Source organism: Scophthalmus maximus, chromosome 22 (genome assembly GCF_022379125.1).
Source record: "Scophthalmus maximus strain ysfricsl-2021 chromosome 22, ASM2237912v1, whole genome shotgun sequence".
NCBI classification, from domain to species: Eukaryota; Metazoa; Chordata; class Actinopteri; order Pleuronectiformes; family Scophthalmidae; genus Scophthalmus; species Scophthalmus maximus.
The window spans coordinates 15,238,167-15,252,500 of record NC_061536.1 but is presented as its reverse complement, the minus strand read 5'-3'; the positions used below and the strand labels follow the sequence as shown (position 1 = coordinate 15,252,500).

At 48.4% G+C, this 14,334-nt stretch overlaps 3 protein-coding genes across 9 annotated transcripts in view; all 3 read left to right on the top strand.

Annotated features, from left to right (window-relative positions):
* mllt11 (MLLT11 transcription factor 7 cofactor) overlaps positions 1 to 857 on the top strand; it is a 3,151-nt gene extending 2,294 nt beyond the window's left edge. The window contains exon 3 of the mRNA XM_035620250.2: positions 316 to 857. Coding sequence (XP_035476143.2) covers positions 316 to 408 — 93 coding nt within the window. The 3' untranslated portion in view covers positions 409 to 857. The remainder of the gene's footprint in view (positions 1 to 315) is intronic.
* A 705-nt stretch (positions 858 to 1,562) lies between these two features.
* On the top strand, positions 1,563 to 6,151 carry gabpb2a (GA binding protein transcription factor subunit beta 2a). Of its 6 annotated transcripts, XM_035620224.2 has the most exons (10): positions 1,563 to 1,743; positions 2,196 to 2,483; positions 3,500 to 3,607; positions 3,720 to 3,887; positions 3,962 to 4,156; positions 4,375 to 4,407; positions 4,480 to 4,525; positions 4,664 to 4,840; positions 4,928 to 5,043; positions 5,223 to 6,151. In XM_035620224.2, exons 3-10 carry the CDS (start codon positions 3,500 to 3,502, stop codon positions 5,562 to 5,564), a joined length of 1,185 nt encoding a protein of 394 aa, XP_035476117.2. In that variant the 5' UTR covers positions 1,563 to 1,743; positions 2,196 to 2,483; the 3' UTR covers positions 5,565 to 6,151. The 6 variants fall into 6 exon arrangements, with proteins under 6 accessions (XP_035476117.2, XP_035476119.2, XP_035476113.2 ...); XM_035620226.2 differs by lacking the exon at positions 4,375 to 4,407; XM_035620220.2 differs by having other exon boundaries at positions 4,375 to 4,525.
* A 1,545-nt stretch (positions 6,152 to 7,696) lies between these two features.
* anp32e (acidic (leucine-rich) nuclear phosphoprotein 32 family, member E) lies at positions 7,697 to 13,700 on the top strand. Of its 2 annotated transcripts, none has more exons than XM_035620232.2 (7): positions 7,697 to 8,189; positions 9,977 to 10,126; positions 10,633 to 10,755; positions 10,876 to 11,038; positions 11,121 to 11,254; positions 11,558 to 11,597; positions 11,715 to 13,700. In XM_035620232.2, the coding sequence occupies exons 1-7, from the start codon at positions 8,136 to 8,138 to the stop codon at positions 11,801 to 11,803; spliced, it is 753 nt and encodes a 250-aa protein (XP_035476125.1). In that variant the 5' UTR covers positions 7,697 to 8,135; the 3' UTR covers positions 11,804 to 13,700. The 2 variants fall into 2 exon arrangements, with proteins under 2 accessions (XP_035476125.1, XP_035476127.1); XM_035620234.2 differs by lacking the exon at positions 7,697 to 8,189 and adding an exon at positions 8,543 to 9,018.
* The last annotated feature ends 634 nt before the right edge of the window (positions 13,701 to 14,334 follow it).

Sequence of the window (14,334 nt, the reverse complement as noted above, 5' to 3'; positions counted from 1 at the left end):
CTTCTTGACTTTAACATTCATCACCATCATCATCATCACTGTAGAGTTTATATAGTTGATCAGAGGCTTGTGTTCTGTGAGCGTATAAAGTAAATAACCACTGTAGAGTTCAGTGGCAGCAGCAGGAGCCAGGAAGTCACGCTGCGTTCACTTACATCTCGGAGCTCGTGGTTGGTGCTTCCTCACAACCTTGGACAGTTTCCAAATCATGGCTCATAATCAAAATGTCAGTGGAGAATATGAAGAAGTGATTTTCACTTCCTGAATGTCACTGTAGAATCTGTCTGATATTGATCCTGTGACTCGTCTCTTCAGGTCGAGTTGATCCAGTTCTCCTCCTTCAACTACTGGAAGACTCCCATCGCCGACGTGGACGATCTGCTGGGCGACCTCCAGCTGCTGCTGTGAGACCTCTGACCCCGACGACCTCTGACCCATGAACCTGGATCAGTCTCCTTATTCTTTTTTGGTCTGGTCTTCACAGGACAGAGGTCTGCAGAGACCTTGTCCAGGATCATGTGGTGGTCTTGGACCTGGACCAGGTCACAACCTCGTCCCGTCCATAAACAAACATCACGTCTCCATAGAAACCCGTGTTGTGAATGTAAACACGTCTACGATCACATCATTGATCCGTATGTTACATATGATGTTCATAATATTATTTTGTCACATAGATTATTTATTAATTTATTTATTATCAGTTCCCATGTGTGCCTTTTTCTTTCAGCTGCTTCACAACTCCGTCCTGTCATTCATTGATTTACTGATTGATTGATTGATTGTTGACTGTTTGTTTCACTACGAGCGAGAAATAAAACCGTGCTGTCAGAATGTTCTGTAAGGACACAACCACACGTCCTCTATTGATTTTTGATTATTGATCAATGAACAACTTCTGACCTGGAAACAAGGAAATCGATTCATTTAACTGTCATGACAGGAAGTGATTTCACTTCGTAAAGAGCTTTAATAACAAGGTTCCATTTGTCTGCAGGTGATCAGACCAAAGTTATTAGTTATTATATCTATGATTATTGAAAAAGTTGTCCTGGTTTAAATTTAACTTATTTTCCGTTTGAAGTCATTAATTATTTATTTACACATGAACGAAACTTCACGTTTTGGTTTGTAAGAATAAAGTTTGATTTGATTGTTTGAAATGTTTATTTCGAATATGTAATAAAATAAAATAAATACAGAAAATAATAATGAAGCTAAATGATCGAACCATTGCAGGCAGACAAACAATAATAAACAATAATAATTGCAACAAAGAACAAACATTAAATGTACATATTCCATAACGAGTGGGAAGAAGTATAACTTATTTAACCCATATTTTATTATTTATATGTATATTAATTATAATTTATAATATAATTATCACCACTAATCTTTATTTTTTAAAACAAATTAATTTCAGCCCATTTATCCTTCATCTTCTATCTTCTATTGGTGAAAATAAAAAAACAAGAAAACACTATTAAAAATATTTATTCATAAAAAACAGTTCGATTTAAACTCTGCTCAGGCCCCGCCCACTGGGAGGTTAACGCGCACTCTGGCTTCCTCCTCCGGTGTCGCAGAGCCGCCATCTTTGTAGCGGATCAAAACAGTTAAAATAACTGTTTTTAAACCCCTACCCCCTGCGCGTGAACACCTAGCGAACACCTGGGGAACAGCTGTCACATCTGGTGAACACCTGACACGAGAAGTCGCGGGAACCCACGAGAGAAGAAGGTAACACTGGCTTACACGCAGACATGCTAACGGCTAGCACTAGCTGCTAAACTCCCAACGTCAACAACAAGAAATGACGCACACTTCCGGCCTGGACTTTCAACATATGACGACGATGAAAAGTTAATTTGTGTGATTTTATTATTAATGAGGAATAAACTGATATGTGATATGAAATGTAGACGAACATACACGAAATGTGTCAATGATGAAATAATAATCTTTCAATACTAGATTATAGCTTTTTAACTAATGTCCGAGTTATGAAAAAATTATAACTTTAAAAAAATAATACTAACAATTGATTTTTAAAACAGTTGCAGATTATTTCTCTCGGTCAATTAATCAACTCATAATTTAATCGCCAGTGAAATAATTTCAAACTTCAGGAAATGTTCTGCTCCAGTGTTAAACTGAACGAACAGAAAACAACTGACGCTCTTATTCTGAAGGTTACACCCTGACTTCCGGGAGGGTACGGGCCTTCTGTCGAGTAACTTGTCGCAGTAAACAAACCCCGGGGGGAACGACAAACCGCAGCGGCGCCTGACGCCTCCGTTCACCGCCTGACGCCTCGTCGAGGAGCTCGTGAACCTTCCGGAGCTGCTGTCTGAAACTCACAGCGGGGACTCAAGCACGAACCCCCGCACACCGAGCAGCTCGTCCCGCTAGCCCGGCTAGCATTAGCCCGAGAGGAGGGGAGCTCCGGTGCTGTCCGGCTCCGAACTGCCCCGGACACGGTGAGTACCGGAGCCTCCGTCCTCCCGGGAGCTCAACAGTGTTTCTCTCTCCGAGCATCCGGGCGTCGCACCGGGCACAGACAGCCGAGGGACCGGGGCTGGTTGCGGGCTCGGCTCCTCGGAGCCGTTTGACGCTGGGCGCCGAAGAAGCTAGTTAACCGGATGTGGAAGTAGTTTTTTCTCCGGTGTGTAAAATAGGAAATTTCTCTGTGACTTCCCCCGGAAAACAACAACTTAATATCAAACGGTTTCCTGTCGGTGCTTCTGTGTGCGAGCGGCGGCAGGTGCGGAGTGAGCCGGCGGGCGGACTTGGCACATGGCGGACTCTTTCTGTAAAGGCGCGTAAAATGGCTCCTCGTCCTTCTGGGCTTTTTCTCTACCACGGGCGCCGCTCGGCTCCGGGGTTCCATTGTCGGACAGAGCCCCGGGCTAACTCACTTAGCTTAGCTCACTTTGTGACCGGGTTTGAACCCGGGTTAGCCGCGGACACACGTTGAGCTCACACACCCGGGCTGCACGTTTCAAACATGTTACGTCATGTGATACCATGTTAAGAACATGTTACATCGTGTTTTAACATGTTTATGTAATTCAGTCTGATCTCACCGATGTTAGCGGCCAGAGGCAGCCCTGGTTCCATTACCGGACACACGACGAACTTCATTGTTAATCACGTTACTTTTTCTTCTTCTTCTTCAAAACACGTCGGCTCATAATCGATGAACGTGCAGATCATATTTGAGATCAATGCTCAAGGGTGATGTGACGTCACGAACACACGAGACACTTATTATTGTTGTTACTGTGTGAATATGAACAGATTCGATCGATCAGCTGGTCGTTACAGTTGTGAACAGGAAGTGAAACTGTGTGTGTGTGTAACGTCGTTGATGTTGGTTCGTTACAAATGCAGGAAGGTTTAACTTTCCTGCATTTGGTCACGCTACAGGAAGTGATGTCATGTCTGTGATGTTGATTTTAGTGATAATTCATTGTGATCTCCCCCCCACCCCAAGATGTCGTTGGTTGACCTGGGGAAGCGTCTGCTGGAGGCGGCTCGTAAAGGTCAGGACGATGAGGTCAGGAACCTGATGGCCAACGGAGCGCCATTCACCACCGACTGGGTGAGAAGTTAATCTGTGGACCCGCCAGGGGGCAGGGCTTATGAGCTGTACAGTCACAGCACGTGTCCCCTGGTGACAGTGAAGATGAACTCTGTGTGTCTGTGTCCTGTAGTTGGGGACATCCCCCCTCCACCTGGCCGCTCAGCACGGTCACTACTCCACCGCCGACGTCCTGCTGAGAGCTGGCGTCAGCAGAGACGCCCGCACCAAGGTGGACCGGACGCCACTGCACATGGCGGCGGCCGAGGGTCACACCATCATCGTGGAGCTGCTGGTCCGGGTGAGGAGAGACGTCGACACGATGTTTACTGTGGTGATGGATCAGAATCAGCTGACTGTGTCTCCACATTTCAGAGTGGCGCCGACATCAACGCCAAGGACATGCTAAAGATGACGGCGCTGCACTGGGCGGCTCAGCACGGTCACAATGGCGTGGCTGAGACACTCATCAAGCACGGGGCTGACGTCCACTCGCTCAGCAAGTTCGACAAGTCCCCATTCGACATCGCCGTCGACATCCAGAACACGGAGCTGATGCTGCTGCTGCAGGTGAGGAGACGTCCTCACACCTGATTGGTCCTGAAGTGTCTTCCAGTCGTATCACTGTGTGTGTGTGTGTGTGTGTGTGTGTGTGTGTGTGTGTGTGTGTGTGTGTGTGTGTGTGTGTGTGTGTGTGTGTGTGTGTGTGTGTGTGTGTGTGTGTGTGTGTGTGTGTGTGTGTGTGTGTGTGTGTGTGTGTGTGTGTGTGTGTGTGTGTGTGTGTGTAGGAGGGCATGCAGAACCAGGTGAACATGAACCAGGTGAGTATGAACGTGGAGACGAGCAGCAACAATCAGCCTCAGTTCATCATCCAGGGGATTCCTGCCTTACAGGGGGGCGTGGTCAACCTGGCTGAGCTGCTCAACAAGGCCAACGCAGGTACACGGAAAAACACAGAGACACATACACTCACTCACACACAGACTCAAACACACACACACAGACTCAAACACACACACACAGACTCAAACACACACACACAGACTCACACACACTCACACAGAGTTATTGTTTCAGGAGACTCAGAGGAGGCGATGGCCGCCAGCGCTCTAGACTCCAACATCCAGCATGCCACTGTGGTGAACGAGGGGGGTCAGAGGGTCATCACCATAGTGACGGACCAGCACGGCAACCTGCAGACGACCGGGGGGATGTCTCAGCCGTTCTTCGTGACCATGCAGCACGGGCAGCAGAGTACGTCACATGACCGACCTTCTTCTTCTTGTGTTTGAGTGTGGGGTGGTGGTTGCCTGGCGATGCTGACTGTGTGTCTGTGCTCAGTGCTGGCGGTGCCGGCCAACACAGTGACAGAAGAGGTGGTGACGGAGGAGCCTCAGCCCCCCCCCTCCAGGAAGAGGAAGCTGGAGGTGAACAACCACAACGACACGGGAGAGACGGTGGGTGGAGCTTAACAGAGAGACATCATGATGTGATGTTTAACGTCACATGATCACATGACCTCATACAACAACATACTACACGTGGTAACTGTTGGACTGAGACACTGTACATCTGTCCTGACCTGACTTCCTCCTCCCCCCCCCCCCCCCCCCCCCTATTCCTCCTCCTCCTGTAGGAGCTGTTGCAGAGGCAGCTGCAGGAGGCCAACAGGAAAGCTCAGGAGTATCGTCAGCAGCTGATGCGTAAGGAGCAGGAGGCGGAGGAGTATCGCATCAAGCTGGAGGCCATGTCTCAGAGTCAGGCCAACAGCGCCGGGGCCAACACCGCCGCAAACGCCGCCGCCAGCCCCGAGGAGGTGGTGGGAGGGGATGAGGACGAAGAAGAGGGGGCCGCTGGCGTGGTGGAGGAGGAGGGCGAGATGGTGGTGCTGCAGGAGGGAGGCATCATCATGGAGGGGGAGGAAGGTCAGGTGACCCTGGTGGAAGCGGGGGGAGATACCACGGAGGTCAGCTCCTAACAGAGAGGGAGGGGGAGGTGGGGGGGGGGAGTTCACCAATAGAGTGATGAGTCTGAGTCAGGTGGTTTTAAATGTGTGCGCCATTTTGAATCCGCATAAGTTTGGATACAACAGACTCATCAACCATCACAGCTGAATCCCTGAAGCACGATGACGTCCCTGAACACAACATGGGCGTCATGGTAATCCGACAGACTGAAACAGACACAACCCGACGGTGGAGTTCAGTCAGGCGCCATTTTGTATCCCTGAATGATTTAATGAATACGTCAGAGAGGACCAGCAGGATGGAACAAATGTGACAAAATGGTTTCCCAACAAAGACTGAAAAACGACGGAGGAACATTGTCAGGCGCCATTTTGAATCCTTTCAAGAACCGGAAAGTCGTTGTGACTGATGCTCCCTGAGGGGGAGACAATATGGCGGCTGCAGGTGGGAGTGAACCTGGGTTGGACCTCAGGAGGCAAATTCATTTTCTTGTTTTTTTATTTGAATCATAATCAGTGACGTCATGGGACGTTTGTGTGAAATCAGTGATTTTCATAAAGGTTTTGTCTGAACGTGTTTTGGACACTTTGTTTTTCTACCTGTAGATTTTTGTTTCCTTCATTTCACCCGGGACCAAAAAAACAGTTAGTTTCAGCAGAAGGGTTCGGACTGTTGGACCTCAGTGTTCTGATGTGACGCTCTCGTTCATCATGGAAATATTCTTTGATTCGGCTCGTTGGGTCTGAATCCTTTTATTATTGATCGGTCGTTAGTTTTATCAATAACAGGTTTCAGAGCTGTAACTGTAAAAACTCTTTTCTCTGGAAGTCGCCTCCACAGATAAAAATGATGAGTTAATGTGTCGATCAGAGAGACTAGATGTAATCAGATTACTGTCCCTGACTCTAGTATCTTCAGTTGAACATCATCGACGACAGAAAACAAATGTTCACGTGTCAGAGGTGGAAACGTAAAGAAAACAAACCAGAGCTGCTCTGCATTTCATCTTTTTTTTGTTTTTTTAATCAACAGACAGAAACTAACACTTTAATAAATCCATAATAATATACAATTTTCCTTTCATGAAAAAGTTGATCTTTTGACAACTTTATTCTCAACATTTCCGATTTAATTCTTGATTTTTTTTACCAACTTTATTCACGAAATCTGATTTAGCTTGAATTAATTCTCAAAACACAATAGTGAATTAATTCTCGTGACTGACTGACTAAAAAAAACCTGTAAAAAGTCATGAAACAATCTTCAGCTCTTCGTTATTGTTTCTGACACGTGAATCACCTGAACCTGTAACTCACTAACTGCACCTGAACACAACGTTCAGGAAGTCGGACTGAAAATTGGACGTCAACAGATGAAGGTTCTTTTCCTGCTTCAGCCCCGTTCGCTGCCTCATCGGTGACATCAGTGATCGATTACTCGTCCTCTCGGTGCGTTGAGTCTCGTCCTCTGATCATTTGAGTTGAGTGACAGTTATTTTTATACCCTTTTTTATGTACATATAAAGTTGTATTTTTTTAACTGTACCTGAATATGCGACACCATGACGATGAATGATGGCTGCCTGCATATTGATATTCTGAAATATAAACACTGTTGTATTTGGGGGAAAAAAGGAAAATATCCTCTGTTGTGTGTTTTACACGTTTACACAGTGACACCTTAACGATGCACGAGGCGTTCAGGTGTCAAACAGCCTTTTATTCATGAGCCAACTGAGCCTGTTATTCATGAGCCTAAAGTCATATTTGTTCACGGTGCAAAAGTGAGCATCATGTTTATTAACAGATTCACATCAGCTGTTTAATATTCATCATTTAATGAACACCATGAAATAAAAGATGAGTTATTAAATAAGTTAGGTTATAAACAAACTACACATTTCTTATCCCACATATGTTGAACATGACCCACCCCTTCTCTGCCCTGTGATTGGCTTCCCCTGACGGTCGTCCCTCACCTTATCCAGTCACCACTCTTCATGTCTAATCCTGGTACAATCAGAGGCGGGGGGCGTGTCATCTTCATCATGTTGGCTGGAGAAGATGTTTGGAAAGTGGAGATGTGAACCAAGATGGACGCCGCACACAGGAAATGATCGGGGTTCAACTCTTCTGATTGGTTCATGGTTCTGTGTTTATTAAATGTTCCTCATGTTTTATAGAAATCTTAACAAAACATAACTCATGATCAGCTGATGTGAGTGAACATGGAGGAGAGCCGTTGGCTGAGACACCTGTCAATCAAACTGTTAAACAACTACAGCTCCCATGAGGCTTTGCGCGGTGGCCTTCGGGGATATTCCCGCCCGTCCCGTGGATTAATGCCGATCAGCGATGATTGACGTGCCCGTCGACCAGCCGGCGGCGGCGCAGTGGCACGCGGCCAACCCCGTGCGGCGGGGGGCGGGGCCTCGCGGAGGGGGCAGGGCGGGAGGTGTCATGGAGGATCAGTAGGCGAACCGCGGCCGTCAGAGCAGATCTGCCCCCGCTGCCCCGCTCCGATCCCCGGGACCCGGTCCAGTGTTCACCGACGGTCTCCTCACGCGCACGGATCAGTTCGACATGGACATGAAGAAGCGGATCACTCTGGAGGTTCGGAGCCGGAACCCGGCGGAGGTGAGTCCCGTTCGTCCCGCGACAACGCGGAACTGTTGAAATGTCCCCGGGAGGTGATGAGCGACCGGAACCTCGTCACCCGGGGTCCACCGCCCGCAGCGGGACCTCGAGTCCGTTAAGAACTCGTCTCGATCCGGTGGATGTGGACGCATCCCGCGGCTCGGTCCGCCCCCCCATCCCCATGTCCCGGTACTCCCCAGCGGGACGTTCCCCGCGTCCCCGGTCCGGTCGGTCCCGCTCAGTGCGTCGCTTCCACTGGAACATGTTGAACTTTGAACCGGAGACTCGAGCCTCTAACGCAGAATAAGTTGGACGTGTGTCCGGGGACCGGGCACCGGGGCCAGTGTGCCCGGTCCCGGTGCCCGGTCCCCCCGCGCTTTGTCCCGGAGCGACGCAGCGTGTCGACTCCACAACAACAAGCGGACATTTTAAGTCGCTCATCGCCTTGAAACTTCGACGGAAATCTCACACATCGCCGTTTTCTCAAAGTGCGGGTCGGTCGGTACCGGAGGTCGAGGTCGGTCGGTACCGGAGGTCGAGGTCGGCGGTGACCGGACCCGCCGCCGGTCGTGAGTGTTTAGGTGCGACTCTGCCGGTGCAGCGGACGCGGGGTCGGTCGCTCGGTCGTGACGCGTCACCGACTCCCGTCACGACCGAGCGTCAGTCGACTTCACCGACACCGACGGGAGTGTTGGTGTCGGAGTGAAACCGTGAAGCCGCTCGTCGGTGTCGGGACCGAGACGAGCGCGTGGCGCGGGACTCGAACAGCGGCGCTCGAGTCAAAATGGCGACAACGACTGAGCGGGAGGATTAACCGTCCCGCACACAGGTGTGTGTGTGTGTGTGTGTGTGTTATATAACCGGACTACAGTTAAATAACACACACACACACTATTCATTCACTTCGACACACACGAACTGGTCGAGCTCAACTCACTGGTGTCATGTTTATGGGGGGGGGAGGGGGGCGGCAGATGGTGTGTGTGTGTAGACCCCCTCTCTCTCCACACACACACTTTGCCTGTAGATTATAGTAGGTTAAACCCCAGCCACAGACACAGAGACACACACACACACACACACACACACACACACACACACACACACACACACACACACACAGTAATGGCGGCTGTAGCTCTGCTCGTTATATAAGAACCAGAGGAACTGTGGGAAATACAAGCAGGTCAGAGGTCATCCTGACCTGGTCACACACCTACAGGTGTCTGTCTGTCTGTCTGTACCTGTCTCTACCTGCCTGTCTTGCCCTGTCTGTCTGTCTGACAGTGACTGTATCGCCTGGTTTCTTAAGTTGATTCGAGAAAAGTTTTTTTTCTATATATCTATGTTTTTTTTTTTAAAGATTGAGAAAATGAACAATCAATAAAATGAAAAAAAATTTTTTTAAAAATGTAGTGTTTTAATGTTAATGTTTCTGTCTCGTGACCAAACACTAATCCATCAAACCGCGTCACAGCTCTGCTCATCAATACATTGATTATAGAGTCATCATCAGTTATCATCAGAAATGTTCTCCCTGAGATCTGCCCCTGGTGGACACGAGAGGAACAACAGGTCAAGGTCAGACGTCCTGTCACAGACGTCCTGTCAGTGCTCTGGTCTGTAGCTGTCGCTATCAGTCCTGAACGGTTTCATCCAAGATGCTTTGCCAAGTAAAATCAATCATCTCTGTCTGACCCGTCTGTCCCACCTGTCTGTCTCTACCCGTCTGTCTGACTGTCTCTTCCTGTCTGTCTGACCCGTCTGTCTGCCTGTCTGTCTCTCAGATCGTGGAGCTGGTGGTGGACAACAGTCGCTCAGCAGACGGGGAGGTTGAAGGTCTGACAGACGAGTTCTCCACTCTTGAGTTCCTCAGTATGGTGAACGTGGGTCTGAACTCTCTGAGTAAACTGCCCTCACTGCCCAAACTACGCAAGGTATCACACACACGCACACACACATACTCGCTCCAACACACACACACACACATACTCGCTCCAACACACACACACATACTCGCTCCAACACACACACACACATACTCGCTCCCACACACACACACACACGCTCACACACACACACACACACACACACACACACACACACACACACACACAATCTCTCCAACACACACACAAACAATCTCTCCAACACACACACACACACATACTCGCTCCCACACACACACACACACTCGCTCACACACACACACACTCGCTCACACACACACACACACACACACACACACACACACACACACACACACACACACACACACACACACACAATCTCTCCAACACACACACACAATCTCTCCAACACACACATACTGACACACACGCTGAGTGCTTTACTGCAGCTTTGTTACTTTGTGGCTGTAGAGCATCGTGGTGACTGCAGAACTTAAAGATGTCCTCTCCTCCCTCCTCTTCCTCTTCCTCAGTTGGAGCTGAGTGACAACAACCTATCTGGTTCTCTGGAGACTCTGTCAGAGAAATGTCCAAACCTCACGTACCTCAACTTGAGTGGGAACAAGATCAAAGAGCTGAGCAACGTGGAGGCGCTGGTCAGAACACACACACACACACACACACACACACACACACACACACACACACACACACACACACACACACACACACACACACACACACACACACTAACCCACGTGCTAACTGTGCTGCAGGTGAACCTGAAGAACCTCCAGAGTCTGGACCTGTTCAACTGTGAGATCACGTCACTGGACGACTACAGGGAAAGCGTGTTCGAGCTGCTGCCGCAGGTCACCTACCTGGACGGCTTCGACCATGAGGACAACGAGGCGCCCGACTCCGAGGATGAAGACGAAGGTGGGACAGGAAGTGGGCGCTCTGCGTTTAGAGACGCCTCTGTGCGAACGCTGTCTCTAAAACATGGACTCTGTGTTCACAGATGAGGACGGCGAGGACGGGGCAGGTGCGGCCGGCGACTACGACGACGAGGATGACGACGACGAGGATGACGAGGACGGCTCGGAGGGAGGAGAGGTGGTGGGGCGGGGCTTCCAGGTGAACCGGGCCGATCAGGTGGGTCGCTCGGGCTGCGGCCCTCAGGTGTGACCAGGTTCAGTACAAACATGGCCGCCTCTGACGCACGATCAGAGCTTTTCAAAATAAATGTTCAAAGAGAGTAACAGGAAGTCGTATCATCAACAACCTTTGTGTGAATGATAGTTTCACATTACAGATCAACAGGTGGTCAGAGTCGGACCGATGGAGCCTGGTCACATGACCTGACATAGACGTAGAGCTGCTGTAGTGTCGTCCAATCACAAGTCTTTTATTGGGAAAGTGTCTGTCGAGGAAGTGACATGTTTCTCTTGGTCTCAGGATGATGAAGACGAGGACGAGTACGCAGAGGAGGAGGAAGGTGAGTGGGGAGCGGGGCTTATGACCTGTACTGCAGCCGGACACCAGGGGGGGTCACGATGATTGTTTCTGGTGATCCGGAGCTCGGCGGCCTCTGATTGGTTGTCTCTCTCTGCAGAGGACCAGGCCGGCATCCAGGGAGAGAAGAGGAAGAGGGATGTGGATGATGAAGGCGAGGAAGATGATGACGACGACGATGACGACTAGTCGACTCGTCGCCTGTCTCGTCCTGTTTCTGTCCGTCCGTCCACCTCTGACCTCCGCCTGACAACAATCACTGCAAACATGGCAACAACAAAAACAACAACAACAGGAAGTGATCCAGATCCTGTTCAGTTTATTTTTAGATACTAAAGAAGATTTTATCAGAACTTTGCCTGTTGGTTCTCAGCTGGAAACGTTTCCCTTTAAAACCCGGTTCAGGATCCAAGATACTGTCACACCCTGGTCCTGGTCCTGGTCCTGAACTGATGCTGGACGTGGTTCTACTGCTCGTCATCTGAGAGGGTATGAACACCAGAACTCTCTGTCTCCCCCTGGTGTCCGTGTTGGACTGAACAGCTTCTCCGGGCCAGAACCTCTCTGATCCATCCCTCAGGTTACCATAGTTACCCAATGCTGCCCCCTACTGACCCAACACTGCCTCCTACAGTTCATGTATCTGCTGCGTTGTTTCTCCTGAATCACCTGTGATGATTTTCGTTGTCACAGCGACTCGGACCCCGAAGTCCGAGCTTTGAAAATCTTCTTGTCGGAACTGGACTGAGAATGTTTCCTCTGAGCGGAACCGTCAAGTTCTTCTTCTTCTTCCTCTTCTAATTCTTCTTCCCCTTCTTCTTCTCTCTGAGCTCCGTGTTCAGACCCATGTACACCTCCACCCTGTGGTTCAGGATCAGAACCGGTTCAGACTCTGGGCTCCTCCCCCTTCAGGATGCAGTGTGTCTCCCGGCCAATCAGAGAGGACACGAGGGTTCAGGATCCTCCTTCTCCGCTGTCTCAGGTCCACAGGACGTCACATTAATAATATTCCCCGTGTGTGTTTGATTTGCTGTAGGGATTCTTCAGGGATGTTCTGGGCGGGTGGGAGGATCTTAGTTTTGATGTTTGGTTTTTTAACTTTGTCTGTTTTTAGTTTGATGTGAAACCGAGCGGCTCGTCCACAAACTGCCCGTCCCGCTGCCGCCCCTCAGGCTCCGCCTCCTCAACACCACTCTGACCAGCGGTGCATTTAGGTGCTCTTCATCATCATCATGAACACGTGATGAAGAGCACCTGAACGCACCACTACAGTGGTTAATGGGATATCGTGGGGCTAGTGGATGCTGCAGCTGTCCTCCATCGTTGAGCTGGTGGAAGGAGGCGGAGTCTGATACGACCTTTAACCTTCTGCTGCAGCGAGAAACAAACCAGCTGATGTGAAACAAGATGGCGTTGTGTGATCGTGTGGTTTGTTCTGACGCTGCAGCTTCGTCTTCGTCGTTTCTCTTGACTGTGAAACATTTTCTCTCGTTTACACTTTTCAAATCAGTGACTGACCTCTGACCTCAGAGCAGCTGATCGTTTTTTCTCCAGATTAATTTTTAATCTGAAATTTCATTTCAAATATTTTATTTTTAATTTCATCTTTTAAAAACAAATTTCTATCCAGTCAAACTTTTAAAGATGAACTTGTTTCTTCAGTTTGATCAATCACCTGTTACCATGGAGACCAAAATATTCATATCAATCTGTCCATAACTTATTGAGTCAAACTGAAAACAAACGATCAGGTGACCTCCAACAGAGGTCGTGTAGAGGTCATGTCACGTGACCTCTGGGTGTCAACATGTGCTGTTTTTAAAAGTGTAAAGGTCGAAGGTCACGTGTGTCCGACCTGCTGAGGTCGTGTTCAACTGGTTTTTAATATAATAATGTAAATACACTCAGCTCAGTTTTGTTTTGTTAACTAAGATTTTTTTTGTTTCCTTTGGCGAGGCGACCTTTGACCCAAGCTCACTCCTCCGTCAGCTGTTAGTTTCCCCCGTGGTCCCGTCCGGGGTCACGACCTCTGTGTGTTGTAATAAATCAGTTCTGAGGGTTTTCAATAAAACGTATAAAAGTGAAACGTGACTTTGATCCTGCAGACGAGTTCAGACTGAATCTGAATTATTATATTTATACTACACGTTACAACGTGATTTAACTGATCGAATTCAGAAAACAACAAAACATTAACAGAAACTTAATTTGATAAATTCAACAACTGATCATAAGAAAGATGGTTTCAGGTCTGACAAATAATCTGAATGTTAAAGTTCATCAGATCCTGAAAAAATCACCCCCCCCATCTGCTGATGAACATCAATAAAACATGAGAAACTTCTAATGGAGAGAATACAAGATGGAGGAAGACGAGGTAAACAAGTATTTTTGTTTTAGAACAATGTTTTTTAATAACTATGTTCAGTTTGTCCTGCAGGAGGCGCCATCCTCTCTGATGACCTCATGTTCAAACCTTTAATAAGAATTCATACGGGTCATATTGATATAACAATGTATAAGTGTTTATATACAAAACTCAAAACATTATAATCATATCTGTTCAGTGTCCAGAGATGTGTAAGAAGTGAGGAAGGAAAGGAAACGAGGAGGCTCATGACATCACTCACTCAGCTGTCAGTCAAAGGCTACAGCTGCTCTGATTGGTCACTGATCGTCATATATTTTAAATTATATTATAATGTGTATGTTAGCATGTC